At 34.6% G+C, this 20,639-nt stretch overlaps 1 protein-coding gene across 3 annotated transcripts in view; it reads right to left on the reverse strand.

Moving 5' to 3' along the window:
- Positions 1-20,639, reverse strand: part of ADAM2 (ADAM metallopeptidase domain 2) — a 107,135-nt gene that overhangs the window by 45,263 nt on the left and 41,233 nt on the right. For all 3 annotated transcript variants that reach the window (XM_077773073.1, XM_077773072.1, XM_077773071.1), the window contains one exon: positions 4,256-4,392. In XM_077773073.1, the coding sequence (XP_077629199.1) occupies positions 4,256-4,392 (137 nt within the window). The remainder of the gene's footprint in view (positions 1-4,255; positions 4,393-20,639) is intronic.

A 20,639-nucleotide genomic window follows, 5' to 3' on the forward strand; every position in this document is an offset into this window, starting at 1 on the left:
ATTATCCCAAGTGAAATAAGTCAGTCAGAGAAGGACAAATACCATATGATTTCATTCAAATGTAAAATTTCAGAAACAAATGAACAGAAGGAAAAAAAGAGATAGAGAGAGACAAACCAAAAAACAAACTTAACTATAGAGAACAAACTGATGGTTACCAGATGGAAAGTGGGTTGCAGAGGGCAGGGGGCGGCGGTGGGGGGGAGGTCAGTAAAGTAAGTGATGGGGATTAAGGAGCGTTCTTGTCATCATGAGAACTGAATGTTATATGGAATTGATGAATCACTAAATTGTAAACCTGATACTAACAGAATACTGTTAGCTATACTGCATTTAAAAATAAATTAACTTTGTAAAAACAAATGAAGATTATATAAACTTTATGACAAATTTCAAGGAAATATTTTTAAAATCTCAATATAAAGATCCTCATCTCTTAAAAATTAATTATTAAATAGCTTTCCAGAAAGAGAATTCTAATTCCATATGACTTCACTGGTGAATTTCTAACAAATACTTTGTGAAGAATTAATATCAATTTTGCAAAATCGCTTTTAGGAAATTTTATGAGTCCAATATTACCCTGGTAATGAAACAAGTCAAAGTAATACAAGAAAAAAACAACCTAAAGCCCAATGTCTTTCATAAATATAGGACCAAGTATTAAAGGGGAAGTCCAGCAACAAGTAGGAGAAATACATAAAAGGGATTATGAATCATATCCGAAAGTGGATCATCCCAGGAAAACAAGTTATTTAAACAATTGAAGATCAATGAAACGCATTTCAAAATATCAACTGAAAAAAGTAAAATAAACAATAACAACAACACCTAATCATCTTAATATGTAATGCAATCTATTCATGATGGAAACTGGCAAACAAAGACTAAAAAAACAACTTCGGTCTGTTTAGAAGCCTCTGTGAAAAACTTTATTTAATGGTGAAGGATTAAAGATTTTGCCCTTAAATTAGAATCACAACAAAAACAGCCACATATTCCATTTCTATCTTATATTGTATTGGAGGTCCTAATCACTGTTGTAAGGCAAAAAATAGGAATTGAAAAAAATATGAAGATTGAAAAAAATGTAAAACTGTATATATAATAAATGATTATACATGTATAAAATTCTAATAAAGCTAAATTAAAATCCCAGAACTAATAAGTTATTTTAGCAAATCTATAGTAAACAAGTTCAACGTAATCAATAAAATTTCTATATACTCGTCACAATTGGAAATTTTATAGTCATATAAAGAAGTGCAATTAGAAAGAATAGTAAATGTGTATTTATGTACACCTAATAATTTCTCCAAAGGAAAAAAAATTGAAGAAACACTGCATTTTGAAGAGTTCTAGCCATGATGAGAATAAGTCAGGAATCTCAACAACAACAAAAAAACTACTTTCAAAATTGTACAAAGAATACTTTAATAATATTTAGGAGGAGGTGGAGGCTCCAAGGGGCTATTAATAGTTCAGATCTTCTAGTTCTTTCTGTCATTTCCTCACCATTATAAACCATAATAATCATTGCAGCTGGTATCATAAGCAATATATCATTATTGCAAAAACTGTAATGCAATCAAAGAGGAATATTTAATGAGCATTGTTCACCTTTATTATATGAAGTACATACAATATGATCTGTCTTTGAGATTAACCAGAAAAACAAAAGCAAAACAAAAGGCATAAACTTGATTGCGGGAAATTTATTTGAGACAGGACACTAGGAAACAAGATTAAAGGAGTCAGAACCAAGAGAGAGAGAATGAGGAAAAGTCAACATAATTCTGTTGTATTGAGATGGCAATTGTGGCTCCATTCTGCTGGGACCACAAAAAAATGTACAGAAGACTTAATGGATTTGTACTTAATGATCAGGGAGCTGGTATTCCAATGAAGTGGCTGAAGACTGCTCCACTGAAGAGGTGATTACTTTTATTTTAAGGCGTCTTTTACTTATTTTGCCTAGGGAAGAAGCTGGTTGGCATTCATGAATATTACAATGTTGACCTGGTCATTGAGTGCTTCTTGTGGGACTTGAACTTAAGATAGATATAAAGCTCTGCATACGTTGTGCCTACTTGCATTCCTCTTCCTCACCTTTCTTATCTCTAAATGTCCAAGCTTGCGCTATCTAGATCCTTGACCAAATACCATTTGCCATTGTCAAGGCTATGTAGATCCCAACCTGAGGCACTTCTCTAATACAAGATGGAAAGCTAAATGTATTGTATGCAAATATGTTCACTGTGATTGTCTTAATCTAATTAGAGAATAGTATGAATACTAATTTTGTTTTTCAAAAAAAGGATTCCATCTAACATATTGAAAGGACCTGTTCTTGAAATAAGACAGGTTTTTTTTTCATCTACAGCCAGTTTTAGGGAACCCTATGTGCCTTTGATGTGAAGTGACTGAGATACATTGGTGCAATAGATGTAGGTGACACAGAGCTCTGGGATTCCTATTCATCTTATTTACTTACACTGTCTGGATATTTTTATTAGCTACCAGATATGCTATTTTGATCATTAGATTAATAGGCCCACTATTTAATTATACAGGCCTGAAAATGCCCAAATTATTATGAAAATAATCAATTTTAGTAACATAGTCATTTACTAGTTCCTGTATGTGTGCTCAACCCTAGAACTCTAGGGGATGGCAATACATATCTTCTATGATACCAGAAATTCCACATGTAACCTAATCTAATCTATCATGAATATCTTTATTTTTTCTTGTCTCCTAATGATCTAAGTGTCAAAGGGGAAGCATCTTGCATCACAGCATGGATCTGTAGTGAGCTCTCTCTACATAACTGTTAAACCTCTCTATACCCGCTAAAGGTATCTTTGTTGTCATCAAATCATGTATTGTTCCAGATTCACAATTATTCCAAAAAGGATTGTTTTCTACAGTCCTTTCTTTTTTTTTTTCAATTTTTTATTTAAATTCTAATTAGTTAATATATAATGTAATATTGTTTTCAGGGTTAAAATTTAGTGATTCATCACATACATATAATAACCCAGTGCTCACCACAATAAGTGCCTTCCTTAACACCAATCACCACATTTTGCCCATCCCCCCACTCACCACCTCTCCAGCAACCCTCAGTTTTTTCTCTATAGTTAAGAGTCTGTTATATGGTTTGCCTCTTTTTCCCCCTATGTGCATCTGCTTTGTTTCTTAAATTCCACCTATGGGTGAAATCCACAAATGATATTTGTCTTTCTCTGATTTATTTCACAAGGCATAATATACTCTAGCTCCATACACAGGGTTGCAAATGGCAAGATTTTTCTCTTTTTGTTTGCTGAATAACATTCCATTGTATACATATATACCACATCTTCTTTATCCATTTGTTATTCAATGGACGTTTGGACTTTTTCCATAATTTGGCTATTGTTGATAACGCTGTTCTATAGCCCCTTCTGAGATGACTATTTTCATGAGTTTCTGCCAAATCAGAGTCTGAGATGAAAATGTGAGTAATCATTTCCTTGGAAATGATTGTGGAAATAGAAGTGAGGGAATGGAGAGAATGTGATGTTATCAACTGCTGCTGTCAACAATGGGGCTTGATTTTTTTCTAAGACATATGAGAAGCAGAAAATGGCTATGAGACTTGTCCTTCAGAAAGATAAGAGACTGGCTCTTGTCAGACTGGAGGATCATTTCCCTAGATCCTCTACATGGGCCTAATTCTATAAAATCTCACCATTGTACTCTAAGAATAATGATGATAACAAATTCACTAGATCTTTGAGGCTTGGGAAGGATACTGGTAAAGGGCCCTCCTTCTCTAGTAAAAAAGAAAAACCTGAATAACAGCATCTCTGAAATCAGGAGATACCAAGAGTTCAGGCTGAGTTAAGGCAGAATGAAAGAGATTCATGCAGACAAGACCAAAATAATAAATAATTCTTGTACAGTGATCTCAAGCCTATATTTGGCTTACCAAATTATGCATTAGATTATAAAATCATGCATATGGCACAGCGATAAACCTAAAATTAGAGTATGTGACAAAGCGATTGTATCAGGTTACAAGTGACAATGACGTAGATATGCAGCGTGGTTATTGGGATACATATTTTGACTTGGGAATTATTGGACATAGCTTATATTTGACCATTATGACTTATTTTAGCAGCCTAGACTTTCTTAAACTAAATACACCAGGCTTATTTTTATATAAACTATGTATGTAAAGCATATAAAAAGTAAAGCATCTTACATTGCTTCTGGGTTCATTATGCAGACAGCTCCTGGGCACTGGCATTTGTTAATGTCATCATAAGCTATTCCCATACTAAGACTCAGTAATTGAGCTATAATAACTGCAAGTGATTCCAGACTTATGGTTCTGGGATGCTGGAAAAAAACACATACATATACACATTCACATTTCAGAAGATAATTCTTTACCTAGAAAACAATGTAATTATTAAAAATAGTCTATAAAATTGAATAGAGTAATCTAATATGTTAACCCCAAATGTGCCATCTATATTGGTAACATGTTACAGGTACAATTATTAGTATAAGAAAAATATTGCATCAATAATTAATTATAATAGCAATAGTTATGGTCATATTTGTATTAACAAAAGAAAATCTTTAGATATACACACAGTGCCAAATTACTAACAGGTTATGTTCACTTATAATTTAATTATTTGGGGATCATATTTTAGGTGAATCTTCTGTATGTTTAAAAAAAATCATAAATTAATCCATTGAATTAGGGTAAATAATGACTGAAAATAAGAATGCTGACTTAACAAGTACTTAAACTTTATTTTCAAAACTAAAATATTTTTATTATTTTTGTTTTTGCAAATGTATGATGCTTATTATAGCACATTTTGACCATACTAAAATGTATGAAATTTAAGAAAAATCCAAAAATCACACTATCCCTTCAGATATATCTAATAGCATTCTGTTGAATATACTTGAAGATTGGTTTCTAGGAATAGATTTTGGTATCTTCTATTTGTCTCTCTAAATTAACTTTCCAGCATTTTTCACATTGCCCTCTAGCCCAGTAGGTGACTCCAATGAATTATGTTAAAGGGTTCCTTTTACCTTGATTTGGTCTAAAGAGGGGAACAGGCTGAAGAGCAAGGTATTTATTACCATCATTGCCAGGATGCCTATATCAGTCAGAATCCTTCAGTGAAGACCTCTACCTTCCATCTGTGACCTTAGTAAAATGGCATTGTCCTTTCCTTCAAGTCTGGGTGACAGTTAAATTTTCATGTTCCTAGCCCTAAAGTACTACAAAGTTCCTTCATCTTGCATTACACATTGACAGATATTCCTTTTTATTAAATTACCACAGTTGAACATACCACCCATTTTTAGACAGAGAGAAAAGAGGAGGGTAAGGAATAATGGAGAAGAAATCGAAGGATTCTGCTACATTTCAAGAATTTAAATAATAGGAAATTATAAAAATAATATTATATGATTACTGTAGTTATTTATAGATTTTCTTGTTACCAGGATATTGTAGAAATTGTAGAAAGGATCTAGCAATTATTCAATGTATCTTTACAACATTTCTTATTCAGTATCTATTCTGTTCCCTGTTATCTTTCATAGCTCCATAAGGTGAAAAAATGATCCACAAATTTCACTTTAGTTATGTGTGTAAAAGCAATATCTTCTCCCCTCCCCATGCAACTGCAACTCTATTCTCTATCTTCTTACTGCATGTATTTTCTCTATCTCTATCTGCATATATTTTAACCTTTCCTTTCATTGTATGATAGGATCAAATACATGGTTTAGTTTTGGGGATGACCTTTCTTCACACTCTTGTTATGACAATCTCAAAATACCACAGATTTAGGTGAGTTAAATAACAAATTTATCTTCTCATAGTTCTAAAGATTAGAAGTCCAAGATCAAAGCACCAGCAAGGTTAGTTTCTGGTGAGGTTTCTTCCATGGCTGTCCTTTTGCATGTCTTTTCCTCTGTGTACGTAGACATGGGTATCTCTGATGTCACTTCCTCTTTTTATAAGAACACCAGTTCCAGCAAATTACGGATTCATTCTTATGATCTCCTTTAATCTTAAATTGTCTCTGTAAAGGATAGCTCTCCTAATATAGTCACATGGGGGTTAGGGCTTCAATATGAAATTTAGGGGAACAGAATTTAGTCCATAACAGAACAGTCTGAAAAACTTGAAAAAGGTATGAAATGGAGTACAAACATTTCCTATAAAATATTGTTATGATTACTTCTGTTTTGAAAATAAAGTAATAGAAGGAAAATTACATTTAACAATGGATTTTTAAAAAATATTTTAGGAAAAAACTTACAACTAAGCAGACAAGTTTCTTTCTGCAAATAATACCTGCTTAGGACAATTGTAAAATTATAACAACAATGGCTGACAGCCATTAAGGCTTCTCATGTGCAAGTCACTAGAATGAAAAAATTCGCAATAGGTATTGAGACTTCCTTTATTGTGAAATGTGTGATTATTTTCTATAAATGTGCCTGCCACTTATGCTTTGTAAAAACTTCTAGTCTCTACCTGTAGGAATCAAGATTCTATATATGCCTTTTAGAAAAAGCTTGCTAATATTTTTCAAATCTTCTAAATTTTTCTCTGAAAAATTACTCATTCAAGTACAATTTACTTGAGCCAGGGGCTCTTTCAATGTTTATTTTGTATATTTTATAGGTATTTAGTTAGGTATACATGATTTCAGGTTTATTATATAAAGTTGGTAAAATTTTGTTTATCCTAAATAATGAATCACCTAAAATTTATATCTATTTCACTTAGAGAACATGTTCATATTAATACTGATACATTAATTTTTTGGCTTGAAATTCTGTATGTTTATACTCTTCAGGGTTAAATTTTCTGGCATTATATATAGGTTTGGAACATAAAAGAGAATAGAATCTGATCATTTTTAATAGTTGAAATTTAAATATTTTTAATCTCTTTTGTTTATTGCCTTTTCAAAATTAATAACAATATTTTATTTTGTGTAATGGTTTCATGCTGAAAAAATTTGTTCATGGNCCTTGAAATTTTATGTAGATATACACATATGTATATATAGAATATTTCTTTATATGTACATATATATTCATATATAATTATACATATTACATGTACATATGCTTATACATGCATATTTATGAAGAATGTATGTGTCATAGACCTGCATAATTACTGTACTGTTCAAGGTACAGAATGTTTTTATTACTCAGGAAGTTCTCCCCAGCAAGTTTCCCAGCATTACCTCTCTACCAAATGTAACTTCTATTCTGACTTTTGTTGGGAGCCATTCTGAACTCACGAGTTGAGAAAACTCCTTTTGAGGTTAAGGCAGGTTTGCAAGGGCTCCTGCTATCAGATGATGACTGATATGTACCCCTACTTAATTGCTTCTGCTTGAGCACTAACCCCCCCTCCCCGAGGCATCTTGTTGATTGGTATCAGGAATGACTTATTCTGGCCCTGATATGCTGATTGCACCTTGTTAAGAACTTATTGTAGGAACTTCTTCTTTTGTAGTTATGGGAGCAGGCATTGTGTTTCCTGAGGATCCTGTTTTTCTTAGACTTCCCCTTAAGCAAACAGGCTATTGACCCCTGCTCACAAAGAACTAACTTTTGCCTTTGCTATGCTAAAAACATTGTCTTGTATTTGAATGCTAAAAATACCTTCCTTCCCCAGATGATAAGCATCTAAATCACCTACATCAATCACTATTGATAAACGTTATGCATGAGTCTTCTATAAATCTATGTTCTGGTAAATTTTTACATATCAAAGAAATTTGTCATCAAAAATCATTGTCTAAGGCAAATGCCACTTCCGTACTGTTCCCCACACACCTAACCATAAATAAAGCTGAGTCTCAGTCAGTGCAGAGATGCCTGCCTGATGATCAGAAAGAATCTCGGGGCTCTCTCACTCCCTCACCAACACCGTCCATCCTTCAGGGACCCCTGGACCAGCTGGAGTGGGATTTTGGCAAACTTTTAATAATTTGGCTTATTTTTAAGCTACACTTTAGCTTCACAAAAATAGCATCATGAAGTAAATATCCTTTTGTTTCTGGCTTCTTTTTCTCAACCTAGTTTTGAGATACATCAATATTTCCATCAATATTGAATAGAGCAGCAGTTTTTTTTTCATTGCTTACATTATATGAGTAGACCACATGTTTATCCATTTCATGGATAAGAGGACTTAGTACTGTAATAAATTCAACCTCCCTCAAATTGACGTAAAGATTCAATTCAAATACCAATAGAAATCCAATAATTTGTTGAAATTGACAAGCTGATTTTAAAACAGAAATGCAGAGAACTTAATGTTGCTAAGTTAGCCTGAAGAAGTAGTTGTAGGGTTTTTACTACAATTGTTGATTATACATTATAAAACTATAGTTATTAAGACAATATGGTATTTGTGGAAAGACAGACCAATGATCATTTTTAAAAATCCAGAAGAGACTAGGAATATGATGATCTGATTTTTATAACAAAAGTGCCACTCTAATTCTGTAAGAAAAATAGCTCTTTAGTGAGTGATTGCTTATTTACTGTGAATAATCCTGACCCCTAATTCACACCAAATTATTTTAATGAGGTTTATATAGATCTATAACTGAAAGTTAACAACACGTTTGTATTAGAAAATATAATGATTAGCTTCAAGGCCTTAGGGTGGACAAAACTTTCTTGAAGGTGTTCCTTTTTCTATCTTAAGTGCTGAGAGTTATTCTCTCTCTTTTTTTGCCATAAATGGGTTCTAACTTTACAAATATTTTCTCTGCACCTATTATTTCTTTTAGTATGGTAAATACTAAAATGATTTTCAAATGTATAATTTACCTTGCCTTCCAGGAATAAATCCTACTTGGGTCACATTGTGTTATTCTTCTGATAGATTACAGAATTCTATCTTTGCTAACATATAGTTGGCATAAATCTCAATTCTTACAAAAAACTAAGAAACAGCCTCTCCTTTCTATTCTCTAAAAGAATATGTTATACATTGGTACTAAAACTTTTGGAGATATCACATCCTCAAGAGGCAATCTGAGTTTCTGGTGTTGGCTGAATTTTTAGTATTATTTAAGATCCAATTATTCCACGAGGCCCTGGGTGGCTCAGTGGGTTAAGCATACAACTTCTGCTCAGGTTATCTCACAGTTGGGGATTTGGAACTGCACATTGCTTCAGATCCTCTGCCAACCTCTTTCTCTGCCCTTCTCCTGCTTGCACAAGTGCATGTACAGCGCTCTCTCTTTCAAAAATAAATAAATATTTTAAAAGATTCAGTTATTCCAATAAAACAATGATTATTCAGATTTTCTTTCCTATTATTTTGATAGATTTTATTATTCATGAAATTTATTAATTTCGTCCAAATTTACTGTCATACATAAATGGAAGATACACTTTGTTTTATTTTTAATATTTTATTTTTAATATTTAAATCTGTGGTGATGGTGTCCCTTTTTCTCAATGAATGTTTTGATAACTTTCTTGCTTTTTTTTAAAGTAGGATACAGTTTTGATTGCAATTTATCAATTTTATTTATCTTTACAAACAGATGACTTTGGGTTCTGGTGATTTTCTCTATGATATACATGTTTTGTATTTTTCACTGGTAGCAATATTATTTTTTTATTACTTCCTAGGTTCTAGAGTTTAACTTGCATCTACATGTTTTTTTGAAATTGGACTTAGATCATCTATATTTAAACTTTATTTTAATCTGTATAATTAAAGCTACAGTTTTCTCAGTTCTGTTTTTTTCTGGCATCCCAGATATTTAAGTATGCTGTATTTTAATATCATTTAGTTCAAAATGAGTTCTGATTTCTCATTTTTATTTGCAAACTTTTGGAGATTTTAAGTGATTTTTCTATTATTTAGTTCTAATTAAAATCCACAATGTTCAGAAAATATTCTCTGTAGACAGCAACATGCAGAAGAATGAAACTAAACCACTTTATTACACCATACACAAAAATAAACTCAAAATAGATGAAAGACCTAAATGTGAGACAGGAAACCATCAAACCTAGAGGAGAAAACAGGCAACAACCTCTTTGACCTCAAACGTAGCAATTGCGTGCTCAACACATCTCCAAAGGCAAAGGAATTAAAAACAAAAATGAACTCATCAAGATAAAAATCTTCTGCACTGCAAAGGAAATAATCAACAAAACTAAAGATAGCTGATAAAATGGGAAAAGATATTTGCAAATGACATATCAGATAAAGAGTCAGCATCCCAAATCAGTAAAGAACTTACCAAATTCCATACCCAAAACCAAAATAATCCAGTGAAGAAATGGGCAGAAGACATGAATAGGCACTTTTCCAAAGGAGACATCCAGATGGCCAACAGACACATGAAAAGATGCTCAATGTCACTCGTCATCAGGAAAATACAAATCAAAACCACACTGAGATACCACTTAACACTAGTCACAGTGGCTAAAATTAACAACTCAGGAAACAACAGACACTGGTGTGTATGTGCAGAAATGAGAACCCTCTTGCACTGTTGGTAGGAAAGCAAAGTGGTGTAGTCACTCTGGAAAACAGTGTGGAGGTTCTTCAAAAAATTAAAAATAGTACTACCCTACAAACCAGCAATAGCACTACTAAGAATTTATTTAAAGGATATAGGAGTGCTGATTCATAGAGCCACATGTACCCCAATGTTTATAGTGGCACTTTCAACAATACGGAAATTATGGAAAGAGCCTGAATATCCATCAACTGATGAATGGATAAGGAAGATGTGGTTTATATATACAATGGAATACTACTTGGAAATCAGAAAGAATGAAATCCTGCCATTTGCAGCAATGTGGATGGAACCTGAGGATATTATGCTAAGTGAAATAAGTCAGTCAAAGAAAGACAGATATCATATGTTTTCACTCATATGTGGAACTTGAGAAACTTAACAGAAGACCATAGGAGAAGGGAAAGGGAAGAAAATAGTTACAGAGAGGGAGGGAGGCAAACCATAAGAGACTTTTAAATACAGAGAACAAAATGAGGGTTGATGGGGAGGTGGGGGAGAGGGGAAAATGGGTGATGGGCATTGAGGATGGCACTTGTTGGGATGAGCACTGGGTGTTATATGTAACCAATGAACTATGGGAATATACCTTCAAAACCAAGAGCACACTATATACACTGTATGTTAGCCAATTATCTTAAATAAAAAGAAAGAAAATATTCCCTGTAAGATTTCCATCATCTTATATTGATACTACTATACTTTGATGTTAAATTCATCAAAGTGTATACATTAAATATGTACAATTTTTATATTAAATATACTTTGATAGAGTTAGAAATAAAATAATATTCTGCTCCCTTTTGGTCTATGGCTTTTAAATATATTTCAACAAAATGGAAAATAGGGCATTGTTGAGTTAGATTTTTCTTCATTCACAAATATTATGGATTTTTTTCTTTTATTCTGTCACATTTGCTTTATACATTCTGTGAGGTTTTTTGTTTTTTTATTTTATTTTTCACAGAGAGAGAGAGAGCAAGTGGGCGCAAGGGTAAGCTGGTGAGGGGCAAAGAGAGAGGGAGACACAGAATCCGAAGAAGACTCCAGGCTCCGAGCTGTCAGCACAGCTGACACAAACCGTGAGATCATGACCTATCTATCTATCTATCTGTCATCTGTTATCATCATCATTATCATCATGTCTATCATGTATCTATCTTTTAATGTTTAAGTATATATTTTTTATATGTATGTAGTAGCCATTATATTAATTTGGGCTCTTCAGAGAAAAAGTACCAATAACATAGAGAGAGAGGGGGAGAGCGAGATATATTATAAGGAATTGGCTCACATGATTATGGAAGCTGTTGAGTCCCAAACCTGCAGAATGGGCCAGCAGCCTGAGGACCCAGGAGACCCAATGATGCAGTTTCAGCTTGGGGGCCAGGAGGCTGAACACCATAGTGCAGATGAAATCTTCAGGCAGTCTGCTGAAGAATTCCTTCTTGCTTGAGAAGGATGATCTTTTTGTTCTATTTGGGCCTTCAACTGATTGTTGTGAGGCCCACCCACATTATGGAGGACAATGTGTTTTGCTCAATTTTTACCATTTTAAATATTAATCTCATCAAAACGTTCCAATTTGACATGTAATTAATCATCACTCTAACTTTACATGCTCAGGCTCAAAATAAAACTCTTTCTACCCTTCCACCTCCCCTATGCCTCCTCGTCCCTCTTTGTCTCCCTAGTTTTTCAAGACAAATCTGAAGAATAATCATTTATATTTCTATCATAAATATTATGTATTCAATAAGTTGGTAAGTCTTTTATGTTCTATTTTCATATTATATAGTGGACAAAATCTACTCACACATCTAAGAATATAACACCAGTTTATACCATTTACCTGCAACTGTCTCTGTCCAGTCTCCTTATTTGGGATCCTTCCTGTTCAACAATTAGTTTTCCATAAGGCTAATAGAAAAATATTTCTGGTTGGGTTAAAAACTTCCAGTGCCTTTTAATTGTGAAGAGAATGAAATACAAAACCATTTACCAAGGTCTGTAAGACCTTATGTAATTAGACTCTTGCTGACTTCAGTAAAAATACTATTTTAACAGTCATCTTGTTCATGACATTCATTTCCATCTGAAAGCCTTTGAATTTAATTGTCTTTCTGGTGGGCTCTGACTTGTTAGACCTTGCCATAACTGCTATAGTGTCTATGATAATCTAGAGCAAACATAATACCTAATAGTGAAATACTGAGAGCTTTTTTTCCTGAAATCAAGAATGATACAAGAATGTCTACTATCAGTTCAATTAACATTGTTCAGTTCAACTATTTTAATGGAAAATTATTCTTAAGATCCTCATAAATTCAATAGGAAAATAAATTAAATAAAATGCATATGTATTAGAGAGGGAAAAAAGAATCATATTGTTCTTATTCACATATGACAAAAAAAATCTTATATTTGAATGAAATTTTTAGGTACTAATTATGTCTTTAAAGTACTTTTATGTATTTTAAGAATACACTCTTTTTATTCAGCGTAATTTTTCCCACTATGAAACTTCTTTTTTATTACGTGAGTTTCTTTTTTTGGAAACAAAACCATTTTCCTTTGTATTTGATATTTTCATTTCATGGCCAGTGTGTATTTCTTATCTATTCTATTTTGACTTTTTATGTGTCCTTTTCATCTGACAACCCAGTTTTCCTCTCTGCTGCCAGATGGTCCAGCATAAGGGATCATGGGGAGACTCCAGAAGGAATTTCCTGGCATAAGGATTTTGTTGATCCAATAGTGGCTATAAAGTGGTGAAATTTATTTTCATCTTTCCTTCAAAAGTTTTTTTATGGTTTTTTAATTGTTATCTACATTACTCTTAATAACTAGATATCGGCACTTCTACTTCAATAATTCACTTCTCTTAACTTTTCTTTTACCTTCCCTATAATATTTCTGATGTCTTCTGGGAGAGGTTCTGATTCTGACTTAGCCTAATATCTTATACAATTTATTATAATTATTATATTGTTTATACTTAATATTTCCAACTAGCCCTTTTCTATGATACCTTATAGTTTATCTGAAGTTTCTATAACTACTAATAGTTCTGCTTCAGGTGGTAGGTATTGCATGCTGTGTTTTCTTCTGAGGAAGTTTGATACTCAGGATCTGCATAGTCTATGATTGAGGTCAACAGATAATGTGTCTGGTAATATATAATGTATGGAAATGTTGAGACAAGAACTAGCTTGTATCAGTCCTTATGAATGAGTAAGTTTGTGAGTGAAAAGTGGATGGATCCCAGGAAAAAAAGTTGCAAGACATAAAACATCTCCTTCTAGGGGCACCTGGGTGCCTCAGTTGGTTAAGCGACTGACTTTGGCTCAGGTCATGATCTCACGGTTCATGAGTTTGAGCCCCATGTTGGGTTCTGTGTGGACAGCTCAGAACCTCGAGCCTGCTTTGGATTCTGTGTCTCCCTCTCTCTCTGCCTCTTCCTCTCTCTCTCTCTCTGTCAAAAATAAATAAATATTTAAAAATATTTTTTAAGATACATATTCTTCTAACTATTATTACTTGCTTCTATTCATACAAAAATCACCTGGGTTGTGGATTCATCTAAAAACTTTTAGGAAAGAACAGCATTGGAGGGATATGGATCTTAGATTTTATTCCACAGCTCAGGGAGATTAGGTAGGGAGGGTTATAGGTGTTTAAAATAAGAAGAGAGAGGAGCTAAGACAGAAGAGAAATAGGAGAACTCCAGGCTTGCTCCCTTGAACACAGCTAGATAAATACCAAATCATTCTCAAAACCTAAGAAATCAATATGAGGATTGATGGAACTAATTACACAACTAGAGGGAGAGAAGGGGCCACATCATGGAAGGTAGAACGTGCAGAGATGTAATTTGGAGGAGAAATGGATCATGGCTGCTGTAGAGGGGAGGGGACCCTGGCCACAGCGGGAGGCAAGACATAGAAAGGAGCACACAGGGGAACACACAAGGAAAATACTTCCCCAAAGACATTAACTGGGAAAATGAGAGGAGCTGATTTTCATGAGTTCTTACAACCAACAGGGCTCAAAGATTGGAATTTTAGAGGTCCACAGTATGGCTTGTGTAGAACCCAGTGGGTGTTGCATTGTTACTATGGAGAAGAGCAGATAGCTCGGTAGTAGACAAAACAATCTGAGGATCCCTTGGGATGCACTGGGAGAGATAGTTCCCCTTCTTGGAGTGCATCTGGGAGAGGTGGCATTTCACCAGGGATGAAAGAGCTGGTGGGCACCATTACCCTTCCCTGCCATTCAACATAGGTGCAGAGATACCTGATGAGGGCAGCTAACCTGGACACTGGTTCTTTGCTGTGCTTTACTCCCAAATTCACCCCCTTGTGCTTTGCTGTGACTGGCAGTCTGGAACAAACCTGCATCAGTAACCACACAGTGAGATACTCCAACAGAGGAATACTGTGAGCCCTGCCATGCCAGGTCCCTAAACCTGGGAGTTTAAAAATTCAGCCTTCTTGGGGCACCTGGGTGGCTTAGTCGGTTAAGCAACCGACTTTCACTTAGGTCATGATCTCGTGGTTCGTGGGTTCGAGCCCCGCATCGGGCTCTGTGCTGACTGCCAGCTCGGAGCCCGGAGCCTGTTTCAGAGTCTGTGATTCCCTCTCTCTCTGACCCTCCCCTGCTCACGCTGTCTCTCTCTCTCTACTAGAAATAAAAACATTAAAAAAAAAAATTCAGCCTTCTTGTCTGAAATAGAACACAGGTGCACTGCACTGCTGGATGGGCAGATGTCCAGGTGAAGGCAGGGATCTCAATTCCTGGTACACACAAGGGGAGCTTGTTTGCTTTTCTGGGAAGGCTTACCAGACAGTAGCAGGCATGAACTCACCTCTCCAGATTGAGGAAAGTGGCTGGTGCCATTTCTTTCCACTGCCCCTCAGCATAAACTAACTTCAATAAGCAGCACAGTGTCAAAAGTGACTTCTTAAACTGCTTATATCAAGCCTCAGCCCCTGCATTCTGAAGGTGCTGCTTTTCTAGAGCAGATGTGCCTGAGAATTAGAGTAGCTCACCCTTTCCCTAAGAGATTAGCACAAACTCTCAGAATATACTCTATATACTGACCACGGAGCTCTGCAAAGCTTCAATTCTAGTGGAACTAGCATTAGGTCTCTTTTAACAAGAAGACAAGAGCACACCTAGTTAAAACACACCACATTCAAGACAAGGTCCAAACACTCTCCTCTGCACACAAGGAAAAACTCTTCAGAAGACTGATTTGAGGGAAAGAGCAGCCAAAACACAGCAGCAGAGTGGACACAGCATTCACCAGAGACACACCCTGAAGTGGCAGGTCATGTACAGTATATGCCCTCTTCTTTATAAAGCCATTACTCTCAGGAGCAGAAAATATAATAGGATTTCCTAACACACGGAAGACAGAGACCTAGGCAAAATCCAAGATGGAGGAATTCATCCCAAAATAAAACAAGAAAAGGTCATGGCCAAGGATCTATTGAAAGATAAGTAATATGCATGATAAAGAATTTGAAACAACAACCATAAGGATACTAGCTAGGTTTGGGAAAAGCCTCCACAGAGTCCCTTACTGCGTAAGTAAAAGACCTAAAACCTAGTCAGACCTAAATAAAAAATGCTATAACTGAAATGTGAAAATGACTTATTGTAATTACTACAAGGATAGAAGAAGCAAAGAAGTGAATAAGTCACACAGAAGATAAAATTTTGGGGACAAATGGAGCTGAAAAGAAGAGGGAAAGAAAAATATGCATCATGAATATAGACTTAGGAACCTCAGTGACTCCATAAAGTATAATAACATTTACATCACAGGAGTCTAGAAGAAGAGAGGGAAATGAGGCAGAAGGTTTATTTGAACAAAGTATAGCTGAAAATTTCTCTAATCTAGGGAAGGAAACAGAAATCCAAATCCAGAAGGCAGAGAGAACTCCCATCAAAATCAACAAAAGCAGGCCAACACCAAGATATATTGCAGTTAAATTTGCAAAATGTAGAGATAAAGGAAAAAAATCCTAAAAGCAAAAATACAGAAGTCCTTAACTTACAAAAGAATATAAATAAGGTTAGCAGCAGATCACTCCACAGAAATGTGGCAGACAAGAAAGGAGTTACATGATATATTCAATGTGCTGAATGGTAAAAATCTGCACCCAAGAATATTTTACCCAGAAAAGCTAATACTCAGAATAAAAGGAGAGATTAAGAATTTCTCATACAAAAACTAAACAGATTCATGACCACTAAACTTGCCCTGCAAAAAAGACTCTGGGAAAGAAAGACAAAGAACACCAAGCACTAGAAAGAAACAGAAAATCTACAGAAACAATTACCTTACTGGTAATACAATGAAATTAAATTGATATCTATCAATAATCACTCTGAATATAAATTGATTAAATGCTCCAAACAAAAGAAATAGAGTGTCAGAATGGATAAAAAACAAAAACAAAACAGAAAACAAGAGACATCTATATGCTGTCTACAAGAGACTCATTTTAGACCTAACGACATTTGCAGATTGAAAGTGAGGAATGGAGAACGATTTATCATGTTAATGGAATCAAAAGATAGCCAGAGTAGTAATATATCTGTAGTTATATCAGATGAAATAAATTTTTTTTAATTTTTTTTAAATTTATTTCTAGGAGAGAAAGACAGCGTGAGCAGGGGAGGGACAGAGAGAGAGGGAGTCACAGACTGAAACAGGCTCCAGGCTCTGAGCTGGCAGTCAGCACAGAGCCCGACGCGGGGCTCGAACCCACGAACCGCGAGATCATGACCTAAGCAAAAGTCGGACGCTTAACCGACTAAGCCACCCAGGCGCCCCCAGATGAAATAGATTTTAAGCCAAACTTGTAATAAAAGATGAATAAGGGCACTCTATCATAACAAAGGGGTCTATCCAACAGGATCAATAGTCAATATATATGCCTCTAACTTCCCAACTTGGAAATTCCCAAATATTTAAAACAACTAATAACAAACATAAAGGAACTCATTGATAACAATATAATAGTAGTAGAGGACTTAAGACCTCACATCAATGGACGGATCATCTAAGAGGAAAATCAACATGGAAACAATGAGTTTGAATTATGCAATGGACCAGCAGTACTTAAAAAAATAAAATAGAACATTTCATCCTAAACTAGCAGAATACACATTCTTTTCAAATGCACATGGAACGTTTTCCAGAAAAGATTGCATACTAGCTCACAAATCAGACCTCAATTGGGGCGCCTGGGTCACTGAGTCGGTTAAGCATCCAACTTCAGCTGAGGTCATGGTCTCACAGTTCGTGGGTTCGAGCCCCACGTCAGTCTCTGTCCTGACAGCTAGCTCAGAGCCTGCAGCCTGTTTCGGATTCTGTGTCTCCCTCTCTCCCTGACACTCCCCAGCTCATGCTGTCTCTCTCAGAAATAAATAAAACATTTATTAAAAAATATAAATCAAACCTCAACAAGTACAAAAAGATTGACATTGTAGCATGTACATTTTCAGACCACAATGTCATTAAGCTTGAAATCAACCACAAGAAAAAAATTGGAAAGACCACAAATACATGGAGGTTAAAGAACATCCTACTAAATAATGAATGGGACAACCAAGAAATCAAAGTAGAAATTAAAAAATACATGGAAACAAATAAAAATAAAAACATTGTGGTCCAAAACCTTTGGAATGCAGCAAAAGCAATCCTGAGATGGAAGTATAGAGCAATACATGTCTACTCAAGAAACAAAAAACATCTCAAAAACACAACCTAACTTTATACCTAAAAGGGCTAGGTAAAGAACAATAAATAAACCCTAAAACCAGCAGAAGAGAAATAATAAAGTTTAGATTATATGTAAACAAATAAACAACAACAACAACAACAAACCAGTAGAACAAATCAGTGAAACCAAGAGCTGATTCTATGAAAGAATTAATAAAATTGATAACCCCCTAGCCAGACTTTTCAAAAAGAAAAGACAAAGGACTCAAATAAATAAAATCATGAATAAGAAAGGAGAGATCTTACACAACATTACAGAAATACAAGCAATGGTAAGAGAACATTATGAACATTTATACGTGAAAAAAATTGGGCAATCTGGAAGAAATGGATAAATTCCTAGAAACATATAAACTATCAAAATGGAAACAAGAATAAATAGAAAACTTGAACAGACTCATAACCAGCAAAGAAATTGATTCAGTAATCAAAAATTTCCCAACAAATGTCCAGGGACAAATGACTTCTCACGGGAATTCTACCAAACATTTAAAGATGAGTTAATCTTTAAGTTAAAAGTACCCATTCTTCTCAAACTGTCCTTAAAAAGTACAAATGGAAAGTAAATTTACAACCTCATTCTATAAGGCCAGTATTACCTTGATTCCAAAACCAAAGACCTCACTAAAAGAGAGAATTACAGGCCTCTATCTCTCCTAAATGGATGCAAAAATTCTCAGTAAAGTAATAGCAAACTGAATAGAACAGTGCATTAAAAGAATCATTCAAGTGGAATTTATTACTTGGCTGCAAGTGTTGTTCATATTCACAAATCAATGTAATGCACCACATTAATAAAGGAAAAGATACGAACTATATGTTCCTCTCAATAGATACAGTAAAAGCATTTGACAAAATACACCATCCATTCTTCATTAAAAAAAAACCCTCAAAAAATAGGGATAGAGGGAACATACTTAAACATCATAAAGGCCATATATGGAAAAATCATAGCTAATATCATCCTCAATGGGAAAAAACGGAGACCTTTTCCTCTGTGGTCAGGAACAAGACAGGGATGTTCACTCTTACCATTGTTATTTACACAGTGCTGAAAGTACCAGCTACAGCAGTGAGGCAACAAAAAGATATAAAAATCATCCAATTGACAAGAAAGAAGTTAAACTTTCACTATTCACAGACAATATGATATTCTAGGTAGAAAACCCAAAAGACTTCAGCAAAATATTGCTAGAACTAATACAGCAAAATTCAGCAAAGTTGTTATATAAAATCAACATACAGAAATCTCTGTTGCATTTCTGTACACCAATAATGAAGCAACAGTAGAGAAATCAAGGAATCAATCTCATTTACAATTGCACCCAAAACAATAAGATACCTAGGAATAAACCTAACCAAAGAGGCAAAAGATTTATACTCTGAAAACTATAGAACATTTATGAAAGAAGTTGAAAGGACACAAAGAAATGGAAAAACATTCCATGCTTATGGATTGAGAGAACAACTATTGTTAAAATGTTTATAGTGCCCAAAGCAATCTACACATTTAATGCAATCCCTATCAAAATATCACCAGCATGTTTCTCACAGAGCTAGAACAAACAAGCTTAAAATTTCTATGGAACCACAAACGACCCTGAATACCAAAGCAATTTTGAAAAAGAAAAGCAAACTTGGAGACATCAGTATTCTGGACTTCCGGTAATATTACTAAGCTGTAGTTATCAAGACAGCATGGTACTGGCACACACATACACACACACACACACACCAGACATACAGATCAATGAAACAGAATAGAAAACCCAGAAATGGACCCGTAACTATATGCTCAACTCATCTTCAACAAAGCAAAAAAGATTATCCAATGGAAAAAAGTCAGTCTCTTCGACAAATGATGCTAGGAAAACTGAACAGCAACATGCAAAAAGAATGAAACTAAACCACTTTCTCACATACACAAAAATAAATTCAAAATGGATGAAAGGCCTAAATGTGAGACAGGAACCATCAAAATCCTAGAGTAGAAGATAGGCAGCAACCTCTTTGACCTTGGCCATAGCAACTTCCTACCAGATAGGTCTCTGGAAGCAAGCGAAACAAAGGCAAAAATGAACTATTGGGACTTGAGATATAAAGCTTCATACAGTGAAAGAAACAATCAACAAAACTAAAACTCTACCTTTGGACTGGGAGAAGATATTTGCAAACAACATTATCTGATAAAGGGTTGGTACCACAAACCTATAAACAACTTATCAAAC

The sequence above is a fragment of the Crocuta crocuta genome, unplaced genomic scaffold (assembly GCF_008692635.1).
Source record: "Crocuta crocuta isolate KB4526 unplaced genomic scaffold, BGI_CrCroc_1.0 scaffold177, whole genome shotgun sequence".
NCBI classification, from domain to species: Eukaryota; Metazoa; Chordata; class Mammalia; order Carnivora; family Hyaenidae; genus Crocuta; species Crocuta crocuta.